The sequence below is a fragment of the Acanthochromis polyacanthus genome, chromosome 7, assembly GCF_021347895.1.
Source record: "Acanthochromis polyacanthus isolate Apoly-LR-REF ecotype Palm Island chromosome 7, KAUST_Apoly_ChrSc, whole genome shotgun sequence".
NCBI lineage: Eukaryota > Metazoa > Chordata > Actinopteri > Pomacentridae > Acanthochromis > Acanthochromis polyacanthus.
In genome coordinates, this window is record NC_067119.1 from 1856266 (window position 1) to 1882006 (window position 25741).

Genomic DNA, 25741 nt, shown 5'->3' on the forward strand with positions numbered 1-25741 from the left:
CCGAGTGAGGTATGTCTCTCAGATTAACGCCTTTAAAATAGAATTAATTGGATAGTTTGGATTACAACGATTAAAACTGACAACGCCACCTAGTAAGGGACTATGACCCGTTTTAAAGAGGTTCTTAACCCAGAGGTGAGCAGTGCATATCAACAGAGGGTAAAACAATTTTTCTCCATTCCAATCAATTTATTTATCCCAAAATAAACGTTAAAAACAACAATATAAAGTTAAGCAGACTAAGAGTTCTTAAAATCAAGCAATGGTCCCTGGAGAAGTGGGTATACTCTTAATTTTCACCTTTTTAAAAAAAAAATTAGTCCAGAAAAACGCCCTGTTTTAGAAACAGTGACATAGAAGACTACTCTATTCAATTTATTCAGTCATTTCTACTTGCCCACTATTATAAAATTATCATGACTTGATTAGGAGCAGTTTGTAGTTATTACTGGTCATGCAACTGGATTAATGTAACATGTATTTATCATGAGGCAAACATGGTGTTTCAGTTACTTTTGAACATTTATTTAAATAAAATACTTCAAATATGAAGTTGACAGTGCATCCTTGTTCATATTTCATCATGAATAAAACCTCAATATTGTTTTAGGTCGAATCTTAAACTACCTGTCCCCATTCTTGTGTTTTTACTTACTTTAAAATCAACTACCAGCCGAGAGGTTTTCCCACATTATCCCAATGTAGCTAGCTTCAGACTTATGTTAGAATAACGTTAGCCTTTCAAAACGTTAGTCAGACTCGGCCCGACACTCAGTTTAACCCGTTGCGCTTCAGTTGCACTTCAGTGTCCTGCCCGCGATACACTTTGAGATCTGCATAAGCAATTTGCTAAATGTCTGAAACCGCAAACGCGATTATACAAACACTATATGCCGATGGAAAGCTTAGATTCTCATGAATCCGCCGGTATAAACCACTTTCAGATGTGATTACCACAGCGGGTAATATAAACACATTTGTCCGACAAACAACGAATATCCATCCATCCGTTCTCTATACACGGCTTCAACGCACACAGCGCGACTCACATTTCCGGGTTCATTATTACACACAGATGAAAATATTCCACAAAAAACGGCCATAATCCAACCTTGGACATCCAGATGACACAAGCCAGTAAACTATTTTGTCCAAAACATGTCTTGAAGTCGGTATATGATCCACGAATCGGTCGTTTTCAAGGAAATGCACCTCGCGATGCGCGTCCAATAGTCCCTGTATTTCTCGTCATATTTTTATTTACAAATAGAATATTAGCGATTTTTTTGTACTGAAAATGGCTGGAATTGACTGCAGCTTTAATCACTGGCGACAAAATATCTTCTCCTTGAAATGTGCAGTCATGTTGCCAGTAGTTTAAAACAATGATTCATTTGGAAACCACCTTAAAACTTACCTGAGAATTATATCGTCCATGAAAGTAGGTTCGCTCCATACGTGCCACTCACTTGAAAGGTGTTTATTCTGACTTTCTCGCATTTCCGCGCATCTTTCAAGCAGACCTGTCAATCAACTGGAGTGCCACAGAGTGTTAGCAAAATTTTCCTCTGTATGACCCGCCCTACTCTGCCTCTGATTGGCTCATCCCTAAAGTTAACCAATCGAATCAGTGAAGGTAGCATGTACCAGCCAATTACAGGCAGAGGAGGGTTGTTCATGGCTTCATCATCCTTAAGGAAAAGAGGGCTGCCTGGCACACAGATATTACTGAATGATGCGCACCAGGGAGCATTAGAAGTGGGTATAGGCAATGCTAACTGAAAAATAAGTGGGTATACGCCGTATACCGCCGTATACCCTGGACTACACCACTGAAATCAAGTCACTACGGAATGGGTGACCAATGGACTCGTCATGCGGGGCCTTTTCTCTGACGGGGGTTGAGGGGGAGCTTCTCCAGTCCTCCGGGGCCGCGGCGCTGCGCCTCGCGATCACACAGACTCTGGAGCCTGGGAGAAAGAGAGGATCTGCCAGTGGGGGAAGTAATAACAGGACCCACGCGTCTCCCTCCCGTGTGTGGCGACTCACCGAGTCCGGGCGGCGATATCCAAGCCGCCCAGTATGCCGCAAACACGCGTTGAGCACCGCCGTGCGTTCCAGACCTGGCCCCACTTTGTGGCTCCCGTGCGTCTCTCTCTCGCTCTTCGGTCGTCCTGTCTCGGTGCCGGTGCTGTGCGCCCTTGTTTCAGCCTAGTAGTCCGCCCTGGTGCTCGTCATACACCGCCGCTTCTGCCCGGTTATCTATCGTGCTGCCCCTTGCACGCTGCCGTTCCCCGCTGCTTCTGCCGCCGCCGCACTGCCTCTCCGTCTGCGGCTCGCCATTGCGGCTCACACCGCCACGCGCCCTGCGGCTCGCCCGCTGCCGCGCTGCCCGTTCCTCCTCTCTCTCCGTCCTTCCTGCTCCCCTCGGTCTTCGTCTGATTGTCTCTTTTGTTTGCTGTCATTGCCCAGGTTCAGTCCTGCGTAATCAACTGATTGGCACCAGGTGCGCTCAATCAATGTCCACAGTCTGTTCTGCTACATGCCGGCAGGTAGTGGGCGTGGCCTAAACTCATTAGAAACAAGGAAAAAAAAGGAATATGCAAAGAAAAACAGCACAACAAAACATGCAAATTGACAAACTAACACAGAAATCAAGCAACTAATTGCACAACAAAATATAAGGAAAGCGCACACCAAATAATCATGCAAATAAAGAAAATCAAAGTAAATAAAAGGCCATATTCCCACAAATGGAGGATTTTTTTGTTTAATTTGTCTGATTCACATAAAATGAATATACTGACCTTTAGTGGACTTGTATGTATGGTCTCTAAAAGAATAATAATAAAAAAAAATAACTGTGGACATGGCAGGACCTGAAAAACATCAGCCAATCAACGCGCTCGGACCGAGGCGTTTGGTTTGCTCCCTTTCCTGTCAATCAAAAATCTTCCGGCTCAGGCCAAGTTACGTAGATTATGTACGCCTTGGACTTACGTGTTTTCTGTATGTGTTGCTTTGGTATAGCTTCGTAGTTAGCTGGCGACTTGTTTTGCTCATCTTTTTTTACATGATGGCAGATAAAGATCCAGGGGGACCCAGCCGTAAAAGACAACTTCACGAGTCCTACGCAAGTTTCTGGAGGGGGGCGTTTCTTCGTAAATGTTAAGAGGGGGGAGGTTAGAGGGGGGTGAGGGAGAGGTTGTATGTGCGCATGCTACGTTCAAAGTCTTCGGAAATTAAATCTCCTCTAATGCCTTTAAACACAATGAAAGTCACCAACCTGAACCCAGCTGCTGCCTCTGTGCTGCTCTCTGTGAACTTTGTTGATCCAGATCAGCTGGATGTGAAAACAATAAAATACTGAAACAACACAAATAGAGTCATGTAGTGAGACAGGAAGTGAACTAAAGTGTGTTTTAGATGTTTGATTGTTCACCATCTTCCTTGTCCTCCAAACAGCTTCATGAGGAGCTTTTATTTCACTGCAGAGCCTGGAGGTGTTTTATCTCATCGCTGGTTTTGTGTCTCTTTGCAGTTATTTCATGAGTCTTTCATGGTAAATACTTTCCAGGGTATCCGCGGGGTCTTAAAAAGTCTTAAAAAGTCTTAATCCAATCATTTGAATTTAAGGCCTTAAAATGTCTAAGATTCTCCTAAAATCTTATAAAAGGTCTTAAATACGATTTTGAAAGGTCTTAAAAATCTATTGATGTTACTTATATGTAAAACATGCATAAACTTCAGTCTCGCTTTGAAATGTTTCGATTTTTGAGGACGCTATAACGTAACTATAAACCGGAACGAAATGTAGGCTACCTGTACTGCCCGGCCACAATTTATCGAACACCACCAGCCATTGCTGTGCACGCTCAGCGGTCATGCTTCACTTCGTTGCATAAACACAGGAGAAGATGCTGAAATACTCCGCTGTTTGGTAATTCTTCAGTTTAACTGAAGACAAAACAAAGGCAAAATTTGAACCCGAGAGACCAGACGAACGGATCCGAATATTCGGACCGTCTCCGCCACAAGCAGCAGCCGCCGCCGCCGCGGCCCCCCCGGGCCGTCTCCGCCGTCGGACGTGATGGGGCGGAACAAATAGTCGGAGCCCAGAAACCACTATTCGGGCCAGCCCTAGTGGTTTCCTTAGAAGGCTCTATCCTGAACTTTGGTCTTTTTGCCAGAAACTGCTCATTTTGTCCCATGGACAGGCCACAGTGGAGAGAGGTTTTTCTGTAAACAAGGAAGTTGAAACGTGTAACATGCAGGAGGACACTGTTGTTGCGCACAGGCTTGTGTGTGATTATGTCACTCAACATGGCAGGGTGACCAAGATTCCCATCACGAAAGAGCTCTTGACTTCTGCGGCATCAGCCAGGTCCAAGTACCGTGTCTACCTTGATCAAGAGAGAAGGAAGAAGGTGTCTGATGAACAGGGAAAGAAGAGAAAGGCTTTAGAGCAGGGGTCGGCAAGTAGATGTGGCTTCGGGCCAAAATGTTTGTAAACAATCGAACAGCGGGCCAACCTGCGGGGGGGTGCGCTCTGATTCGGTAGGGGGCGATACTGCGAGCAGCGGAGCCTCTACAGCTGATCGCCGCTGCTTGGGACACACGTCTCAATTCTGATCACAGATATATTAAAAAAGACTGCCGAGACACACACAAGTTTTGCACACACTGTTGCTCAGTGAAATCTGGCTGGTACAACCGTGTCCGACCAGTAGCGCAAACGCGGAAATGCCCGGCAGCAGCCGACCACGCGAGTTTCGTGTTGCGGTGCCGGACTGGCTTGGCTCCGTGCCAAATCAAATTTTCAAAATCATCTGGAGGGCCAGATATTATTCCTGATGGGTCAGTTTTGGCCTGCGGGCCGCCAGTTGCCGACCACTGCTGTAGAGGAACTAAGCGGGAGGCCTGTCAGAGGTCAAAGGTGAAACGGAGCAGCAGAAATCCTGGAGTTTAGAGCAAAGTGTGGTATTTTAGTGTTTTCCTGCAGCTGGAAGCTCCACAGCAGAGATGTGGGATGTGGATTAAACAGTGTGGAAGATCTCAGTCAGCGCTGAATCCATCAGAGAGCCACAGAAACTCCTCCGTTTGCTCCGAGGTAAGACACCAGCTAACGCTAGCTAGCTTAGCTGACAGCTGTTTCCCAGCAAAGATGCTGAATTTTAATTTTAATAATTACAATTGACTTATGGAACATGAGATTAAATCTATGGATCAAACTCACCATGTGGGAGCAAAAGTCTTGAAATAATTTTTCTTGTCAGTGAGCTGAAGACATATTAGCTAATGGAGGCTACAGGGAGTCAAAGCTAAACGTTAGCTTCAAATAGAACAATATATTGACTTAATCTGCTGTGAAACATGAATGTTTTTTCTGCTTCTGTTTGTTCTGCTCTTGAATAAAGTCGTACGCTGCCTGATGCTGGTTTTGGGACTAAAACTGAAACTATTCATCAATTAGCTCTCTGCTAATAAATGATTCAGTTTGTTTTTGGATTATTTTGTTATTTTTTCTTCCATTAGAACAGTTTAGTTTCTGTTTTTCCAGCTTCTTTATAGGTGTGAATATTTTCTTGTTTCTTTTTGACATTAAACTGAATTTCTTTGATTTGTGGACAAAACAAGACTTTTGTCTTCTTGGACTTTGGAGAAACATTGATTGATATTTTACACATTTTTTGACATTTTATAGACCAAATATTTAATTGCATAACTGAGAGAATAATCCACAGATTAAACAGTAGAGAAAATAATTGTTAGATAAAGCCCTCATTGAACTGATCAGCTTTTCCCTCTTTATTAATGTCCTCTTCAGTCACTAAATATTCTACTGACTAATTATTCTGTAAATGGAGCTCTAATGCAGCTTGTGTTCCTCTCTGTTATCTTTTATCTGGTATTTATGAACTGTGACTGCAGATATTTTCTGTTATTTCCTCCAGATATTGCTGTGATGTTCAGATCCAGATTTGAAGTATTAAATGTTTGCAGGTGCAGCAACAGGAACCACAGAGACTAAACAGAATCAGCTTTAATGGTCAAATACGTCCACAACATAGAAGGAATTCAGTGTGTTGTGTTGGTGTGGCCCTAGGAATGAGTTCAGAGGTGTGGAGTTGATTCCTGCATGTTTTTCAGGTTGATACCAGGTGGGGTGTTGCAGGTATTTAAACAAAGCTTTGAGTTGTTGTTGTTTCCATCCCAGATCTCTGATGGTCTGCTGCCAGTTGCTGTGATTCTCCATCCTTTGGGACGCTGATGTGCCCTTCGCTTTGACTCCCAGGCAGCCGGTAAGACTGAGTCACTGCAGTTTGGTGTTTTATCTTCAGGATATTTAGAGCTTTAGATCAGTTCAGCATTTATTAGTGCAGTTAGTTAATGCTGCTTTGGGTTTGCTCATTTTTTCACTGTTTTCCTCATTAGAGACAGCAGTGAATTACAAAGTGAGTCTTTGTGGATGTTTGAATCCTTTTTCATTGTTTGGTTTTTAATTCATCCTGGTTCACTCTAAATAGTAATTCAGGGGACTTGTTCCCAACATTCAATGAATGAATAGTTGGAGGATAAAACTCTGATTGACTGATTTAGATCAAACGTTGAAGTTTCAGACAGTATTTTGATGAGTTTGGCTCCAATAATAATATTGGTAATTACTTCTACTTCATATTTGGAATAATTTAAACATTTTGTTGGTTGTTGACCAGATTTAGGTTTTGTGTGTTGAATTCCACAACTGCAGCTGAAAATTTAAAACAAGTTAATGAGACCAAAAAGACAAAAACTACTGAAGAAAATCTAACTGGAACAACTTAATAGTTTTAATGTTTTCCTGCTTAAAACTTGTGTTTCTGCTCCAGTCATTAAATAAGTTGTAATTAAATGAAAACTAATTCCTCCAACTCAGTGTAGTTTCAGGACAAGAGAGTTTCTACACAAACCAGTTTTTACCGACAGCTCCTGATGGAAATGTGAGGAGAAATAACTTTGTGCTCCCAGACTGGTCTCTGATGGTCAAAGTGTAAACTGTCCATCAGCTTTTAGATGGTTTTAGCAGTGATTTTAGTGAGGACCTGTCAACATGGAACAATGGCTGCTCAGGGCACATGGACATACATGTGGATAGGAACATGGGTTTTAAACTCCTCAGCAGACTGAGGAGAAGAAAAGTTGTGTTCCAGACAGTGCTGGTGGACGTCTGCTTTCCAAGTGTGCAGAACCACTGAGCGACATGTTCTCCTTCATCTTCAGTAAATCAGTCCAACTTCAGGAGGTTCCTGGTCTCTGTAGGGAACCAGAATTGTTCCAGTACCAAAGTCTGAAGCCCCAAAATGCCTCAAAGACTCTGTTGTTTCACAGATTGGTGCAAACGGTCACGTCTGAGTAGAAATGTGTCCAAAACAAGAATCAACAACAAACTAAAGTTTGAATCAAAGTGAGGATGTCTGTGAAAAGACTCACCATCACCTGTACTTTAATTTGAAAATTAGAAGTTTAATGTTGACATTTCTTCTGTGGAAATGTTTTATTCTCATTTTATTGGATCTGATTTAACTTCCTAATTTATCTGATGGTAACACTGAAGAAAAAGATCAGGAATCATAGAGGTAAGTAGTAAAATCTATTTTAAAATCTTTTTTATTTCATTACAGTATTTTATTGTGTAATTTTAGAGCATTGTGTAAATATGTGTATCAGTGATATTTAAGTTTATGACATAAAGTTAAATCCAAATCAACAGGAATATTTATCCACCAGCAGCAGAGAACTGAAGCTAGCTAGCCAGGAAAATTGTGAGCTTAGCATGAAGTTATGTAGCTCTTTTGCTAGTGTGCTGCTCGTTTCTTATGTTACTGTATTAAATGATGGTGAATAAAACTGGTCAGTCATCTAACATTAGCAGGACTAGAGCTTTTATCATCATTGACATCAAAGTAAAATGTTAAAGCATCTCTGAGTCATAAAATGTTCACAAAGTCTCAGTAACTTTAAGAACAAAGTGTTAAAACTGAGTGACAGTTGATCAGACAGCAGCAAAGTTCTCCAACAGCGACCCACAGACTCATTAAAGCTCATTAAATACAAAACTGATCTCATCTGACAACTTTATTAAAGGCATTAAAGCTGCTCAGCATTTAAAAGTCATTTTAGAGTGTTTTGAGACACACAATTCAACGTTTAACTGCACAATATAATCATTTACTGTTGTTCCAATGAGGATTATTGGGATATTATCACAGTAACATCATTATTATTACAGCAGTTTGTCCTCAAAAACTGATGGACTGAACAAGATCAGAGACTAGTGAGGGAGGCCACCAAGACTCTTATGTCTCCTCTGAAGGAGTTCCAGCTTCAGCAGCTGAGATGTTAGAGACTGTTCATCCAACCATTGTCTGTTCTTCCAGCCCGATCTCACGAAGATTCGTGAAACTGTTACGTAAATTTTTGTTTCGGTTTCGTGCGCACCAACACGATTTCGTCATGTTTTTCGTGCCGCTCACCACGAAATGCGCACCAATGTATTTTAAACGGCGGACTTTTCGTGCCACCCAGAACGTATTTCAAACGAATGTGTGTATTATATTTTTAATGTAAAACCATGGCGAATCCAACGCTATATTTTGCATGACATCGTCCCTAACCATAACCCTAACCATAACCCTAACCATAACCTAACCATAACCTAACCATAACCCGGTGGTACACTTACCAATTTGCATAGGAATTTAAAGAATGTCCGGCGGCCGGCGGCGGCAAACGCGATCACACAAGCAGTATACGCCGATGGACAGCTTAGATCGTCATGAATCCGCTGGTATAAACCACTTTCAGCTGTGATTACCACAGCGGGTTTCGTTGTGAGCAACACGAAAAACATTTCGTGGTGAGCGGCACGAAAAACATGACGAAATCGTGTTGGTGCGCACGAAAAAGAAACAAAAAATTTACGTAACAGTTTCACGAATCCCCGTGAGACCGTGTTGGTTCTTCACCAGTCAAAGCTTTCCGCTGCTGTATTGTATGTAAAGAACTTTCCAGGTTTGAAATCTGTCATTTGAAGTTGGTTTCCTGCAGCAGTTTGACATAAAAATCAAAAGTGATTAAGAGTGAAAACTTCAGATGTGCAAAGTTTAGAAATTGACTTTGCAAGTGATATTTTAAAATTTCCGTAAAATGTTTTTTTCTGTTCAGTGTCATTATTGTAGCATACGCTTTAAGACACGACCTTCCCTCCTGTGAAATCAGGGGCACTACCAGATATAATTAGGAAATCAGTGTTTCAGATTGAATATTAAAAAGTTGTTAGATCTATTGATATTGATCAAAGGAATACATGGCAGCATTGATGATAATTATACACAAAACATTTATTAACTACTGAGAATACCAAATAATGACACAACAACCCATCAAAAGACAGTCAATGAATGAATGAATACAGGTTAGAAAACTGAATAATTAAGAGTATCATCACTGGAAACAGCTGGCAGAGTGTTGATCAATTTAGAACCACTGTGGAACTAAGAAGCCAAATTTCATTTCTAAATTTACCAATTCATCAGAAAATGATCCATGATATAGTGATACAGTTGCATCAAGAAAAGTAAATATTTTAAAATCAAAGCTGATTGTGGGAAATAATTTTTTTTTTTGCTGTTACATAAAAAAAACATACAACAATCACAACACCAAAACAATTTCATGTAGAAAAGGAGTAAAGGCAAGAAACTAAACAAAAACCCACATTGCAATCTGGTGACTTTCTTATATACAGAAAACCTTTTTGGAAAATTCAGATGACCTTCTGATCAATCATAGATGTGTTCACCTCTCGGGTTGTTGTTAAACTTCCCTGTCATTCAGAGGTCAGCAGTCAAACACCTTTAGACCTGACTTTAAAATCTTAAACACACAGATCTGGTTGTTAAATAGTAATCGTAGTGATTGGACTAAAATGAATCACAGTCAGTTACCAAAACATGTTTATCTCATGGTTATTGAGACAATATATGGTGTAAACATGCATATAAATTGTGATATTTCATTATGAAGCATAGCAAACTTATCACTAAGAATACAAACTTATACATTCAACAATCAGAAAAATTGGACTATTGAAACATACCGTTATAAATCAAAATTTATATGCACTTATGAAGACTATGTCTGGAAATATAGCAAAATCTGCTGGGTCAAAAATATATACATAGCAATGTCAGTGATCACTTTTGGTGATGTAGAAAGTCATGTTCATCACATTTTCTTAGTTTTCGTAGCCTCTTCACTTCTCATAAGTGATTATGTTTGTCTACAGCTGCTGACTCCTCTGATCCAGTTTAAATAGAACCCATTAGATCCACTCAGACTCAAACACTACAGTGGGAAAGTCTGAGGAGATCAGCAAAGATCTGAAAAAGCAAATCATTGACTTGAACAAGGCAGAAAGTCACTTGAAGCCGTTTCAAAGCAGCTTCTAAAATCACCTGTTTGTCAGAATAAAGTTCATGGTCCAGTTGTCTGACTGCTACCATCAGGAAGAAAATATAAACTATCACCTGCTGCTGAGAGACCATTGGTCAGGATGGTCAAGAGTCAATCAAGAATGATGAAAAAGCAGGTCTGAATAGATGAGAAGCTGCTGGAACACAGCTGTCAGTGTCCACAGGGTTTTACATCAACATGAGCTGAGAGGATCCATGAAGAAGGAAGTTCTTCCTCTAGAAGCAGAACCTTAAAGCTCCACTCAAGTCTGCTGCTGATCGCATGGACTAAGAAAAGACCTTCTGGAGGAAAGTTCTGTAGTCGGATGGAAGAAAAACTGAAGGTGAGGCCTTTAACCCCAAGAACACCAAACCTACCATCAAGCATGGTGGTGGCAGTACCATGCTCTGTGAAACTGGAGCTTTAAACAAAGTAAATGGAAAAATGAAGGAGGAGGATCACCTCTACGTTCTTCAGGAAAACCTAAAACCATCAGCAGAAGGTTGATCTTAGACACAGTTGGATGTTTCAACCAGACAATGAATCCAAACACACATCAGACATTTTAAAGAAATGGTTCCATCAGGCTGGAATGAAGGTTCTAGACTGGTCTCCCCAAAGTCCTGACTTAAACCATCAAGAACTTTAAGAAACAAGTTTGAGTTAGAAAAATGACAAATTTAGTTGAACTGCACCAATTCTGTCCAGAGGAGTCAAAGATAAACCAGAAGATTGAAACCAGGAGAACTGAACTGAGATGGAAATGGACAAATTTAACCAAATACTAGCATTTCTCTCTGTGTATTTTTGGCCCAGTAGATTTTGTCATATTGACAAAAGACCTTTGATAAATCTGTGAAAGAACCAAAACACGTGATTGTTTATTGTGACAAAGATTTACGTGTTTCAATGATTCTGTCAAAGAAAATTCAGAGTTATGGAAGTCATTGGAAACTCAAGACTGTCATGATATACATGGACTTCACAGGTGGATGGAAACTTCTGTTCACAAATGTGTATATATTTAGAATTAAAGTCTGGCGATAAATGTCATACATGTTTATTGTATACACTGGTCCCTATTAAATAAACAATAAATAAATAAATAAAGTCTGTGCTTTTTATGGTTTTGACAGAGTGAGTGGAATGATTTTCTACACATTTAGATTCGAGGGTGTTCCTGATTGTCTGGAATATTAAGCCCAGATTTTGGGTTCATCACTGCAGTGATGTTACAGCTCCTTAGTTTTAGATTTTAAACCGGTTGAGTTCATTCTTCTCTAAAAAGTTCTTCAGGAGGTCACAGAAAAGAACGGAACTTTCTCTTCTCCAGAGGTGTGACAGTCTGAGTGTCATCAGTTCCTTTGGAAGGTAGAGGGTATTAAATGGTCTTTGGTTTTAAACATCTAAACAGTTGATTGCCTGTGCAGATGTTCCATTTGGATGAAAATTTGGGGTTTGCTGTCTTCTCAAATGGTCTCCCACGAAATGTACAGCTGTGAATTTGGGTACTTGGATTTTCTGTGTGCTGCTCTGGAATGCATCCAACAATACACTACTCTCTTTATGGTTAATTCCTACATTCACAGATTTCTTCAAGAGTTTGTCTACTTCATTCCCATTCAAAAGCTAAAGGAATAAATATGTTGTTATTCAGATTTGTGGAATGTCTGGTTAGCAGTTGACATTTCTGCAGAAATCTGACTCATCGTATTTTATTCATCATGAAGCACTGGAGCTGGAGGTTTTTCCACCAGAGTGACTACACTGTGAAAGACAATTTAAGGTGATCAGGCAATGATGCACTTGTGTTTCTGCTTTAAGTTATTTATTTCTTCTTCATGCTTTTTCTGCAGATCCTTCAGTTCTTGGTTTAGACTTGCTTCCTTGTGACTGGAGAGTTTGTGTAAAAGAGTGTACTCATTTCTGTGTTGCTCTCGCTCGTTTATTAATACCTTGTAGGTTTGCTTCAGATCCCTTATCTCCTCATCATACTTTTCTATCAGAGCTTCAAAGTCTCTAGTATATTTCTCTCTGAAATCATTGAATTCTTCAGCTTGACTTCTGGCATCGTCCTCGTATTTCTGTTTCATTTCTTCCATTTTTTTCTTGTGTTCTTTCTCTAATGCTTCCCTTTGTCTTTCAGCACTTTCCATCCTGATGTAGCCGTTGTTTATTTTTCTTTGATATGCATCTCTTTCACGTTGAAATTCTTCTTTGAGTTTCTGAATTTTCATTTGTTCCGTTTCTCGTTTCTCCATAATTTCTCGGGACCGTTTGTCCCACCAGCTTCTTTTGTCCATCTCCCAGGCTTCTTTCCCTCTTTGCAGTTCTTCTCTAGTGTTCTCCAGCTCTCTCTTCTTCAGCTCCTCCATTGACTCAGACTCTGATATCTGTTTCTCCAGATCTCGAAGCTTTTGTTCCCACTCCCGTCGTTGAATTTGTTCCTGGTGTTTCCTCTTCTTGTCTTCCTCTTCTCTGTGTTTTTGTTCTTTCTCTCTCTCCTTTTGCTGTTTGTTAATGTAGTCCTCCTTCTCCTTGAGTTGTTTTAGACCCAGCTCTTTCTCTGATTCAATTTTGGATATCTGTTCTCTCATTTGTCTTACTGCTTTTTGCATTTCTTCCTCGTGTTTTCTTTCCAGCTCCTTCATCTCCTCTTCCTTCTCCGTCAATGCCCTCTCCACTGACTTCAGTATCGCTGCTTCAGCCTCTTGGAACATCTCTGTAGTGTAGAAACTGTCTCCATTTTCTTTCACCATGGTCTGGATCTTGGTTAGCAGCTCTCTGACTTGTGTGCAGTTTTTTGGATCTTTGTTGTTGAAGACATGGAATCTTCCTCCACAGTCAGCGATCAGATTTTTTACAAAGTCACCACAGTCTTCTTCGATGTACTTTTCAATTGATTGGTCTTCCAGTTCATCTCCTCTTGTGAACGTAACAATGATGAAGTTTTCTGACTTCTGGCCAAAAATCTTCTTGATCATTTTCACCACATCTTTTTCCTCCTCCGTAAATCGACCGATCTGCAGCACCAGTAAGAACACGTGAGGTCCAGGAGACAACATGGTGATACATTTCACCAGCTCCTGTTTAACTTGCTCAGGAGAGAGAGTTGTGTCGAACAAACCAGGAGTGTCGACCACAGAAACAGAAAAGCCATCAATCTGTGCTGTTGCTTTCTGGCAGCTTGTGGTCACTGATTTCCCACCGACTTTGGCTAAAAATTGTTTGTAGCCCAAAATTGTGTTTCCAGTGGAACTCTTCCCACTACCAGTTTTTCCAAACAGCACCATCCTGATAGTGTCTTCTTCTCTGGTCTGATTTTTGTCTTCAGCTTCTGTCCTGCTGCTACGTTTCACATCCTGCAGTTCTGTTTTAAGCTGTGAAACCTTCTCCATCTGAGCCTCAGTGAACATGTCCTTAGTGAAACATCTGGATCCTCCATCTGTCATCTTGTCTACTTGATCCAGCAGCTCTGGGATCTGCTGCTTGTCCTTCATGCTGACAACAACAGATCTTCCTCCACAGCTCTGACAGAACTCCTGGATGTCTCTGTTCTGTCTGATAAAGTCAACAACAGCTGGAGCTGTAGGATCTGACTCCACAGTGAACAGAATCAGGGTGAAGTCTGTGACTTTAGAGCTGAATGTGTTCTGGATGGTCTCTAACTCTCCCTTGTCTTCATCAGTGAGGGGACCCACAGGTAGGACCAGGATGAAGGCATGGACGCCCTCAGGATCACAGAGGGAGATACACCTGAATGATTCCTCCATCACTGCCTCCTGAGGTTTTCCATACAAGGCAGGCAGCTCCAGCAGGGAAACCCGACGTCCACACACCTCTCCCTGGGTTTTAACACACTCTGATGAGTCTTCAGGTCCACCAAACTTTCTTTGTCCCAGAATAGTGTTGACTGCTGAAGTCTTCCCAGCTCCTCTTCTACCACACAGGACCAGGTTCAGAGGAGGTTTGGACTTTTTCATCACTGTCTGATCAGCTTTATCAGTTAGTGTCAGAAATCCTCCCCTGAGTTCACTCACTATAGTTTCTATTTTCTGCATTAACTCTTGTACTTCATGACCTGAAGGATGCTTTTCATCAAGATTGATCCTGTGCTGCTTTTGTTCGCAGTCTTGGAGGAGTTTTTCCACCGACTGATTCCTTCTGTCTTCGTTGTGAGTCATGATGATCATGGAGTGTTTGAAGGCGTCTTCACCAAACAGACTCAGGATGAACTTCAGAGTTTTTCTGTTGTCTTCAGTGAAATCTGAAGGTTTCACTAACAGCAGCAGAACATTTGGTCCCAGAGAACAGAGCTCCACACATCTCTTCATCTCTTCTCTAATTTTCTCTACAGACAGACTGAAGACATTTGGAGTTTTCACTACTGTTAAAGGTTTCATGTTCCATGTCCCACGAGCAGCTTCACAATGTTTTCCTCCAGAGAATCTTGGGACAGAAAATTCTTTCTTCCCAACAATCATGTTTCCCAGTGCTGTCTTTTTGTCATCACTCTTTCCTAACAACACAATCCTGAGTTCAGGTGCTGGAACATAAAGTAAACAAATAGAATAAACATGACCTTCCAAGATAACAAGAAGAATATTTTTATCACTGTGAACTTATCACATCCATAAAACAGTAAACAAGAGAAATGAGTTCTAAACGGTATAAACTTAACAGTCCAGTCATCTGTGGTAACTTCATGTTCAGACTTGATCATGTTTTATTCATCACATTATAAAAAGTGTTCCTGAACTCACCAGTACGTTCAGCAGCATCCAAGCTGACACTGACGTCTTCTTCTTGATGACCAGCAGCTGGAACAGAAGTTGGTTCTTTGGAAACATCACAGGTCACATGACCTTTTTTGTCCTTCAGCCTCAGATCAGACACTGAAAGAAAATGACTTCAGTCAGTTCTCAAGAGTCTCTGGACTTTTCTGGATAAAAACATCGATTTTTGAATGTCTGTTTACTGTTATTATTCCGTTAAAGACATTAAACCTGAGCATCAGTCAGTCAGTTCAGGCAGTAAAGCTCAGAAATACATTATTTACCATGAAACTGTGTCTCTACAAAAACACAGCTATAGAGTCTGTAGCCGACACAGCTTGGGACTCTTTGGAATGCCAAGGGATAGGTCAAATCAGGTATCAAACCCCTTTTGTTTAGATTCTGGACCTACTCCTATTATTAAATTGCCACCTTGGACACTGGACAGAATTTGAGAAGTTCTCAGGACAAACCATCATTAGTCACAAAAGAGAATTACAGCAGGGACCTTTTGTGATCAACATTCTTCTTCTTCTTCTTTTCCTTTCGGCTTTTCCCTTCAGGGGTCGCAACAGCGAATCAATTGCCTCCATTTAACCCAATCTGCTGCATCCTTTTCTCTCACACCAACTACCTTCATATCCTCTTTAATCACATCCATAAACCTCCTCTTTGGTCTTCCTCCAGGCCTCCTGCCTGGCAGTGGGAAACTCAGCATCCTTCTACCAATATCCCACCGAGCAATAGACGTCTATTAGACGTCTAGATTTTTTTAGACCTAAATTCAACTGTCTAGATGCCGTCTGTTTTTAGACGGAATTTTGACGTTGTAGTTTAATCAATTATTCTATAACTATTTATTTTAAAAAACAACTGTAAGGTGCATAGCTAATCTCCAAATACTGAACTAAAATAATTCTGATAGCCGTTGAGCGATATAAAGGATAGTATAAATTTAGCCGAGATTTAGACGTTTAAATATATACCACATTTCAACGTCTAGATATAGACCGAATCTAGACAACTGAATTTAATCCATCATTCAAAAGTTGTTAATTTAAAACAATAACTGCATGTTGCATAACTGATGTCCAAATACAGAACTAAAATAATTCTGACAGCCGTTGAGCGATATTCAGTATAGTATAAATATATCCGAGATTTAGACGTTTAAATCTCTACTGCATTTCAACTTTTTGACATAGACCGAATATAGACAACAGAATTTTATCCATCATTTTGTGGTGCTGAAGAAACGGAGTCGGAGGTGGAGTGTCGAACACAGGAGCTAACTTCTTTACTGACATTAATGAAGTTACTGTCACAACACAGTGCACGTGAAAACCGGAACCAGGAAGTACCAAACACATAAAAACAGTCCGTGCGGAACCACGACAACAACCACCACCGTTCCGTGGGTGAATTATGTAAGCCCACCACAATTTAATATTTTTTTATTTAAAACAATAAATGCATGTTGCATAACTGATCTCCAAATACTGAACTAAATCTATTATGATAGCTGTTAAGCAATATCGCTTATAGACCGAATTTCAACAAATTAATTTTATCCAAAGTTATTTATTTAAAACAATGCATGTTGCAGAACTGATCTCTTGATATTGGACTGAAATCATTTTATTAGCCATAATCGCTATAAACTACAGTTTATATGTAGACGTCTAATATTCCGCTTTTCAACGCCGACACCATTTAGATGTATTTATTTTAAATCTTCGGAAAAGAAAACAAACAATAATCTAATGGAATAGCCAGCTCTTTCCATGTCCCATGCCCAACTAGAGCTGTAGGGAGCAGTATTGCTGTTGCACTGTTTACAACGTACTGTAGACTGACCGGTGTGTTCACCTTATTTGGTCAAAACGTATCAATCCCCACAAAAAATTAGGTTAATATGAAAGCCTGGGCCCTGTTGAGCACTCGACAACAAAGTTTGTCGCTGAAATTCCATTAGATTATTAGATATCGGTTGTTTTTTCTCAGTCCCGGTAACGCTGACTGCTGCCATGTTGCCATGTTGCCTTCATTTTGACAAAGATGCAGCCACCTTATTGGTGGAGCACACTCACGTGACGCACCGTGCAACCACTTCCTGGAAAAATATTATTCCGCTCAGAGAGAAGTAGTCCGTGATAAAAACTTTTTGCCATAGCCGCTTTGCCACGATATCAACGACAAAAATAATTGGTAGCTCTGTAAGGCCCCTGCTTTGTATTCGTATGGAGATCACATGATCATAACATGAAAAAAGCTTCACTTTATGGACGGCGCAACTTCCGACCATGGTTCCGACAGAGGAATCATTGTGCACATGCACTTCCCCCGATATACTCAGTCATTCGTGGCACGTGAAAGTTTTCAGAGACGAAGGAAAAAGTGTCGAAGAAGTCAATTTGACCTCATTCAGCGGTTAAGAGGTGGGTGCTGAAGCAGATATTATAGAAAAATGTTTAATTTTGCAATGTTGGTCCTTTTACAATCATGCTTCAGTTTAGCATTTGCATGCATTGAGTGTCGGTTGCTAGCATGAGGGCTAGCGAGTTGCTAGTTTAGCCAGTGTGGGCCTAACAGCGTTGAATACTGAGTGTTAAGTTGGTGTTCAGTAGTTTGCTTTTCTTTCAATGGTATTGTCGTGAAAGTAAGAAAGGGCCTGCTCTAGAGCGTAAGCTTCTAGTTGGGCTATTTTTTTTTTTTTAAAAAACACTATTAAACTTTGAAAGTTAGGTATATTTTGATGCCAATTCTTGAACATTATGAAGTAACATTCTGAAAACAGGTCTTTACTTGTAAGACTTTCATTTAGACTGTCATAAAAAACAGTTAATTAAATATGACCCAATTAAAATAAAGACAAATGTATGTGGATTATGATTCATTGCATATCAGGTATTGGAGCTACACATTTCTGGGGGGTAAATGTTTACCATTGTGTAACTTTTCAAAGAAATGTATTCATAAAATCACATTGGGCTATGATAGCATAAGGAACATGTCCGATGCTAAGGTTATCTAGTCAAATTAAATTTTGAGTACCCTTTTTAAAGTTCTCAAATAGATTCCTGCATTAAAGAATAAAAAAAGTTAGTATTACATAATTGCATTGCCAGCCCCTCAGAAAAATTAAAACGCAGACAAACACTATGAAAAATCCTTTTAAAGCTCTCAGATTTAACTTGAGGTCATTCCCTCCTCATCTCTGCTCAGCCCTTTCCCATGGTGAGGGAGTATGTTTTTGCAATACCTGATCCATTAACTACATCCTTTACAATTTATAAGCCACACAGTACATATGTGCTGTGTTGGTCAATCAATCAATAATAATGATGATAATAAAAATGGTAATGGTAATTATTGTTATTGTTTGTATGTAATCTAACACATATTTATACATTTATAGCAGGCAGCGGCTTATTTACCAGAACCAGTGGGCCAACATGCGTCTGGCCGCATTTACATTTTTAATGTATATTGTTCATTTTTTAATTTTCAGAACATGTCACAGCGGAAGACAACCTGGGTTGTTAAGAAGACCTTCACTGACTTTGTTCAAGGTAAGCGCATGTTGTGTTGTAGTTAGACATTACACAAATGTACACATTTTGTCTGCTTATTGCTTGCTTTGTTTTTTAAGTATCTGCAAATCCCTTCTGTGTCTAGGTCCCACGTATCCTTCACCCCCGAAGAAATTTCGGAAGGGGTCCGAAACAGTGGCCTCGAAGGGTAATTTAAAACTCATCTTTATTCAACATAAAACAAACATATTATTCATATATGTGCAATGTTTAATATTAGTTGATTGTGATTGTTTTTGTGTTAATTTTGAGTAATGTCAGTCTTTTTTTTGTTTGTTTATTTTATTTTATTTTATTTTTTTAACTTTCAGCCTCTGGTCCATCTCATCAGCCACAAGGGGTAAACGTGGCTAATTCCACCACCACTGGTATCTTTCAATGCTAAAGTATTGTTTTCCATGTCCAGCTATAACAAGCCTTGAATGTATTTGTCTGTCATTGTTAAACTACTTTACAGAATTTGCTGAATCTTGTTACAGGTCCTAAAGATGCCCCAATCAAGAACCCTACCAGAACCCTACCCCCGCGTGTTCCACGTAAGTCATTTTGGTTATGGCTAAATATTGATTTAAATGTCCTTTATAATCTTTATAACAGTCCTTTTTAATGTCAGTATTGAAAACTACGTGGTATCATTCTCTCTCCTGGCACATGAAAATGTCTAATAAACTCCTGTTGCGCTTTGAACAGTGGACTGAATCCCTAGCTTATGACAGTGGTCTGAAGACTTAACTCAAACTCCAACTGACGATGACTACAAATATCAGGAAATTATTAGAGGAGAATAAAGGATGGAGTTGAGCTTAATTTTGTGTATGTGTGAAGTTAAGCTGCTGTTTTTATGTAGACTGATGTCAGGCAATGTTTGACTTTGCATCCTATCATAAATGGAAACCATTGAGTGTATAGCTTTGAGGTAAAGATTAATGAGCTGTTCATTCTTTTTTCATGGTTTCTGCAGAGGCGTCTAGCTTTTTGTTTTTGTTGTTCCTTTTTCTTCAACCTTTCTCGACAAATGTTCATTATTTATGTTAGCATGTGCTGTCCTTGCTTTGTACAAAATCCTGATGATTAAGAGGATCACCTACAGGCCAGATTTGTCAAGCAATTTTTTTTTGTAGGCCAAGAGCAACCAAACTCTCCTGATTTGTTTGAACAACCGGAAACATCAGTAGATCTTTCGTGCGGATAAAATCGATGTGTCACGTTGGGGGAAAGGACTTCAAGACCTGTGCACGCAGGATCCTGGACAGGTACAAATCCAATTTTACAAATGTGAAACTACACAAGACAGTGTAATGTTTAATGGTATTACTATGCTAGTGTATTGTATGTGTTTCTTATATATTCTTTAGAGTGACTTGCAAGAGTAAGCATTACAAGAGTTTCCTGTATGTTTGCTATCCTTTTCATACTCTTCAGCAATGCCCTGCAGACACAGTACAATCTAATGGGTGGAGGACATCAGGGAAAAAGGGCTATAAAAAAAACCCCGCCTTCTTTTCCGTGGTTGTCGGTAAAAAATATATTATTTATTATTATAATATTAATATATATACGGAATTAGTTATTCTATGTCATGTAACTGGTCTTTTGTATCACATGAAGCAATAAAGAATGAAGAATCCTTCTGGACAATACTATCTGATTTCAACTAATGTTACCAATGTCAAGTCTGTATTTTTTTTGTTGTTCTTGTTTGCAGAGAGTGTTTGCAGTCGGTTTCCAAATACCATAGAAGAACAAGTTGGAGCAGCTCTCGGTGATCACCAAAAACAGGCGCCAGCTCGATGTGGTGGTGGGGGGAGGGGGGCTACAGGAAACACAGAACTTCCCACTGCTAATTTTTTTTCAAAAAGCCCCAAAAAGTTCTTTAAAAAACAGTGTTTTTATAAAACAAACGTCTTAATTTTAATTATTTTTGTTTTTGCATTGCAAGGCAAATTTCATAAAACCAGTTAAAAGGTTGTTAAAAGTATTTATATTTACATTTTTTTTAAAATTTTTTCCACTTTTATACAATGTAATATTTTGTTCAGTTTATTTTGAATTATTTGAATTTGTCCAAGTTCCATGTTTAAATTTCTGTTCTATTTGTGTAACATGAAAGAAAAGTTATGCCAAGTCCATGATTGTAATGGTTGTATTCTGAATGAATAATGTACTATAATTGCAATTCCAGTCTACTGATGACAAATGTAGATTAGTGTTAAATTATGAAAAAGCATGACATTAAATTAAAAATGTATTGTAAAAGGTCCAGAAAGAGACACATTGGCGAAATAGTCAGGACATCCTTAGAGTACATCAAGGTAAGAATTGAAGGTAATTTCTCATTTAGGCTTTTTTTTGTGAGAGAGAGATTTTGGTCTACAGTACATTTTTTTTGCTAGTTAAATTTTTATTGTGAATATTTTTTATAAATTGACAAATTCTTATTAATTTACTAGAATTTTGTGAAAATATGCATTAATGATTGTCAGTTTATTACAGTATTGATAGGAAACCACTGACTTGTTTTTTAGGTCCAACAGACGTTTAATAGACGTCCATTATACGTCTAGTCTTAAATAGGTATACCAGAGGTCTAAAAATGAAAGTTTTTTTTTAGATGTCTAAATTTAGGATTTACACACGTGGACAAAATTGTTGGTACCCCTCAGTTAAAGAAGGAAAAACCCACAATTCTCACTGAAATCACTTGAAACTCACAAAAGTAACGATAAATAAAAATTTATTGAAAATTAAATAATCAAAATCAGCCATCACTTTTGAATTGTTGATTAACATAATTATTTAAAAAAAACAAACTAATGAAATAGGGCTGGACAAAAATGATGGTACCCATAACTTAATATTTTGTTGCACAACCTTTTGAGGCAATCACTGCAATTAAACGATTTCTGTATTTGTCAATGAGCGTTCTGCAGCTGTCAACAGGTATTTTGGCCCACTCCTCATGAGCAAACAGCTCCAGTTGTCTCAGGTTTGATGGGTGTCTTCTCCAAATGGCATGTTTCAGCTCCTTCCACATATGTTCAATGGGATTCAGATCTGGGCTCATAGAAGGCCACTTTAGAATAGTCCAACGCTTTTCTCTCAGCCATTCTTGGGTGTTTTTGGCTGTGTGTTTTGGATGGTTGTCCTGTTGGAAGACCCATGACCTGCGACTGAGACCAAGCTTTCTGACACCAGGCAGCACATTTCTCTCCAGAATGCCTTGATAGTCTTCAGATTTCATCGTACCTTGCACACTTTCAAGACACCCTGTGCCAGATGCAGCAAAGCAGCCCCAAAACATTACTGAGCCTCCTCCATGTTTCACCGTAGGGACAGTGTTCTTTTCTTCGTATGCTTGGTTTTTGAGTCTATGAACATAGAGTTGATGTGCCTTACCAAAAAGCTCCAGTTTGGTCTCATCTGTCCAAAGGACATTCTCCCAGAAGCTTTGTGGCTTGTCAACATGCATTTTTGCAAATTCCAGTCTGGCTTTTTTATGAGTTTTTTTCAGCAGTGGTGTCCTCCTTGGTCGTCTCCCATGAAGTCCACTTTGGCTCAAACAACGACGAATGGTGCGATCTGACACTGATGTACCTTGGCCTTGGAGTTCACCTTTAATTTCTTTGGAGGTTGCTCTGGGCTCTTTGGATACAATTCCAACGATCCGTCTCTTCAATTTGTCATCAATTTTCCTCTTGCGGCCACGTCCAGGGAGGTTGGCTACTGTCCCGTGGGTCTTGAACTTCTGAATAATATGAGCCACTGTTGTCACAGGAACTTCAAGCTGTTTAGAGATGGTCTTATAGCCTTTACCTTTAAGATGTTTGTCTATCATTTTTTTTCGGATGTCCTGGGACAATTCTCTCCTTGGCTTTCTGTTGTCCATGTTCAGTGTGGTACACACCTTTTCACCAAACAGCAGGGTGACTACTTGTCTCCCTTTAAATAGGCAGACTGACTGGTTATGAGTTTGGAAACACCTGTGATGTCAATTAAATGACACACCTGAGTTAATCATGTCACTCTGGTCAAATAGTTTTCAATCTTTTATAGAGGTACCATCATTTTTGTCCAGGCCTGTTTCATTAGTTTGTTTTTTTAAATAATTATGTTAATCAACAATTCAAAAGTAATGGCTGTTTTTGATTATTTAATTTTCAATAATTTTTTATTTATTGTTACTTTTGTGAGTTTCAAGTGATTTCAGTGAGAATTGTGGGTTTTTCCTTCTTTAACTGAGGGGTACCAACAATTTTGTCCACGTGTGTATGCCTAAAATTGGTCTACAGGAGGTCTAAAAATGAATGCTTTTTAGACGTCTAAATTTAGACTAGACTGCTAATAGACGTCTAATAAACGTCTAAGTGTATACATGAATGTTGGATAAACGTCTAAAATTTAGACGTTTAAATTTAGACGTCTACTGTACGGGATTTAAATGAATGTCTACAAATATACGTTGTTTAGATGTCTAAAAAACTTTTACTTTTAGACCTCTGATAGACCAATTTTAGACTCGACGTCTCAGGAACATTGACATCTTTTAGACGTCTTTTAGACTGAAAAATGCTCGGTGGGATATTCACTCTCTCTCCTCTGGACATGTCCGAACCATCTCAGTCTGGCCTCTCTGACTTTATCTCCAAAGCTTCTAACATGTGCTGTCCCTCTGATGTCCTCATTCCTGATCCTATCCATCCTGGTCACTCCCAAAGAGAACCTCAGCATCTTCACTTCTGCTACCTCCAGCTCTGCCTCCTGTCTTTTCCTCAGGGACACTGTCTCCAGACCAAACAACATGGCTGGTCTCACCACAGTTTTGTAAACCTTTCCTTTCATTTTAGCTGAAACTCTTCTATCACACCTGACACTTTTCTCCAGCCGTTCCAGCCTGCCTGTACACGCTTCTTCACCTCTTTTCCACACTCTCCATTGCTCTGGACTGTTGACCCTAAGTACTTAAAATCCTCCACCTTCTTGAGCTCTTCTCCCTGTAACCTCACTCTTCCACTTGGGTCCCTCTCATTCACACACAGATACTCCGTCTTGCTGCGGCTAACCTTCATTCCTCTCCTTTCCAGGGCAAACCTCCACGCCTCTAGCTTCTCCTCCACCTGTTCCCTGCTCTCACTACAGATCACAATGTCATCTGCAAACATCATAGTCCATGGAGACTCCTGTCTAACCTCGTCTGTCATCCTGTCCATCACCATAGCAAACAAGAAGGGGCTCAGAGCTGATCCCTGATGTACTCCCACCTCCACCTTGAACTCCTCTGTCACACCTACAGCACACCTCACCACTGTCTTACAGTCCTCATACATGTCCTGCACCACTCTAACATACTTCTCTGCCACTCCAGACTTCCTCATACAAAACCACAGTTCCTCTCTGGGCACCCTGTCAGAAGCTTTCTCCAGATCTACAAAGACACAATGCAGCTCCTTCTGACCTTCTCTGTACTTCTCTATCAACATCCTCAAAGCAAATATTGCATCTGTTGTACTCTTTCTTGGCATGAAACCATACTGCTGCTCACAGATGTTCACCTCTGCCCTTAGTCTAGCTTCAACTACTCTTTCCCATAGCTTCATCGTGTGGCTCATCAGCTTTATTCTTCTGTAGTTGCCACAACTCTGCACATCTCCCTTGTTCTTAAAGACGGGCACCAGCACACTTCTCCTCCATTCCTTGGGCATCTTCTCACTATCTAAGATTATGTTGAACAACCCAGTCAGAAACTCTACTGCTACCTCTCCAAGACACTTCCATACCTCCACAGGTATATCATCAGGACCAAGTGCCTTTCCACTCTTCATCCTCTTCAATGCCCTCCTCACTTCATCCTTACTAATCTTTGCTACTTCCTGGTCCACAACAGTCACCTCTTCTACTCTTCGTTCTCTCTCATTTTCCTCATTCATCAACTCTTCAAAGTACTCTTTCCATCTTCCCATCACACTATTGGCACCTGTCAACACACTTCCATCCTTATCCTTTATCACCCTAACCTGCTGCACGTCCTTCCCATCTCTGTCTCTCTGCCTTGCCAACCTGTACAGATCAGTCTCTCCCTCCTTACTGTCCAACCTAGCATACAAGTCATCGTAAGCTTTTGTGATCAACATCACCATTGGTAATTGACTGGAGCAAATGGTGCCACATTCATTTCTCTACAGTGTGGACCTGAGCCTCATACCTCCCGTGGAGGGATGAAACTACATATGGGACGCTAACACTCTGGAGACAACAACTTCAAAGACACAGCAACTCTCATTGAGTTGTGAACGCTCTTTCCTTCCTTTCCTACAAACACACACTTGAGTTACATACACCTCTCTTTCCCAACTCTGACCCCAGCAAATTGATAAAGAAACAACCATGAAACTGCTGTTGCATATCAGTAAGGATCTGGAGTAAGGCTGTCACCCATTTTTTTATTGATGGATACACGGACTAAATAATGACTTTTCTCATCTCTGTTTTGTGTGTTTGTACATACCTCAGTCCCAATAAGAATTTTTTTAATCAACTATCTAAAAATCACTTCTGTAGTTGATATGGGGACAAATAGGGCTGGGCGATATGGAAAAAAAAAAATCATATGATATGGATTATTTTATATCGCGATAACGATATATATCACGATATACCACAATACTACAAGTTTTTCGTGGAATTTCTTTGGGTGATAGAAGAGGTTTGTTGTGTTGGCATCGGGTGTGGGAATAGTCTTGCAGCATAGTTTGCATATGGCCGTCTTCTGCTCCGTGTCGGACCTCTTGAACCCAAAATGTAACCAAATCACAGACGTACCCCCTCTTTTCAGTAAAAGTGCTTCTTCTTGGGCTGCCTGCGTAGCTGTCTCTGTCTGTTGCC

At 40.0% G+C, this 25741-nt stretch overlaps 1 protein-coding gene and 1 long non-coding RNA gene across 2 annotated transcripts; one reads left to right on the forward strand and one right to left on the reverse strand.

The window, feature by feature from the left end:
* Positions 1 to 9359: 9359 nt before the first annotated feature.
* On the reverse strand, positions 9360 to 14897 carry LOC110947426 (GTPase IMAP family member 8-like). Its single transcript, XM_022188833.2, has one exon. The coding sequence runs from the start codon at positions 14895 to 14897 to the stop codon at positions 12285 to 12287; it is 2613 nt and encodes an 870-aa protein (XP_022044525.2). The 3' UTR covers positions 9360 to 12284.
* A 2391-nt stretch (positions 14898 to 17288) lies between these two features.
* On the forward strand, positions 17289 to 21176 carry LOC127534718 (uncharacterized). The gene is made up of 8 exons (XR_007943082.1): positions 17289 to 17707; positions 18781 to 18841; positions 18948 to 19010; positions 19174 to 19230; positions 19342 to 19398; positions 19984 to 20115; positions 20285 to 20378; positions 20568 to 21176. It is a non-coding gene; the product is annotated as an uncharacterized LOC127534718 (long non-coding RNA).
* The last annotated feature ends 4565 nt before the right edge of the window (positions 21177 to 25741 follow it).

Bases quoted from the DNA above. Each gene is read 5' to 3' on its own strand.
- LOC110947426 (XM_022188833.2), bottom strand. From the start codon at position 14,897: ATGAAACCTTTAACAGTAGTGAAAACTCCAAATGTCTTCAGTCTGTCT.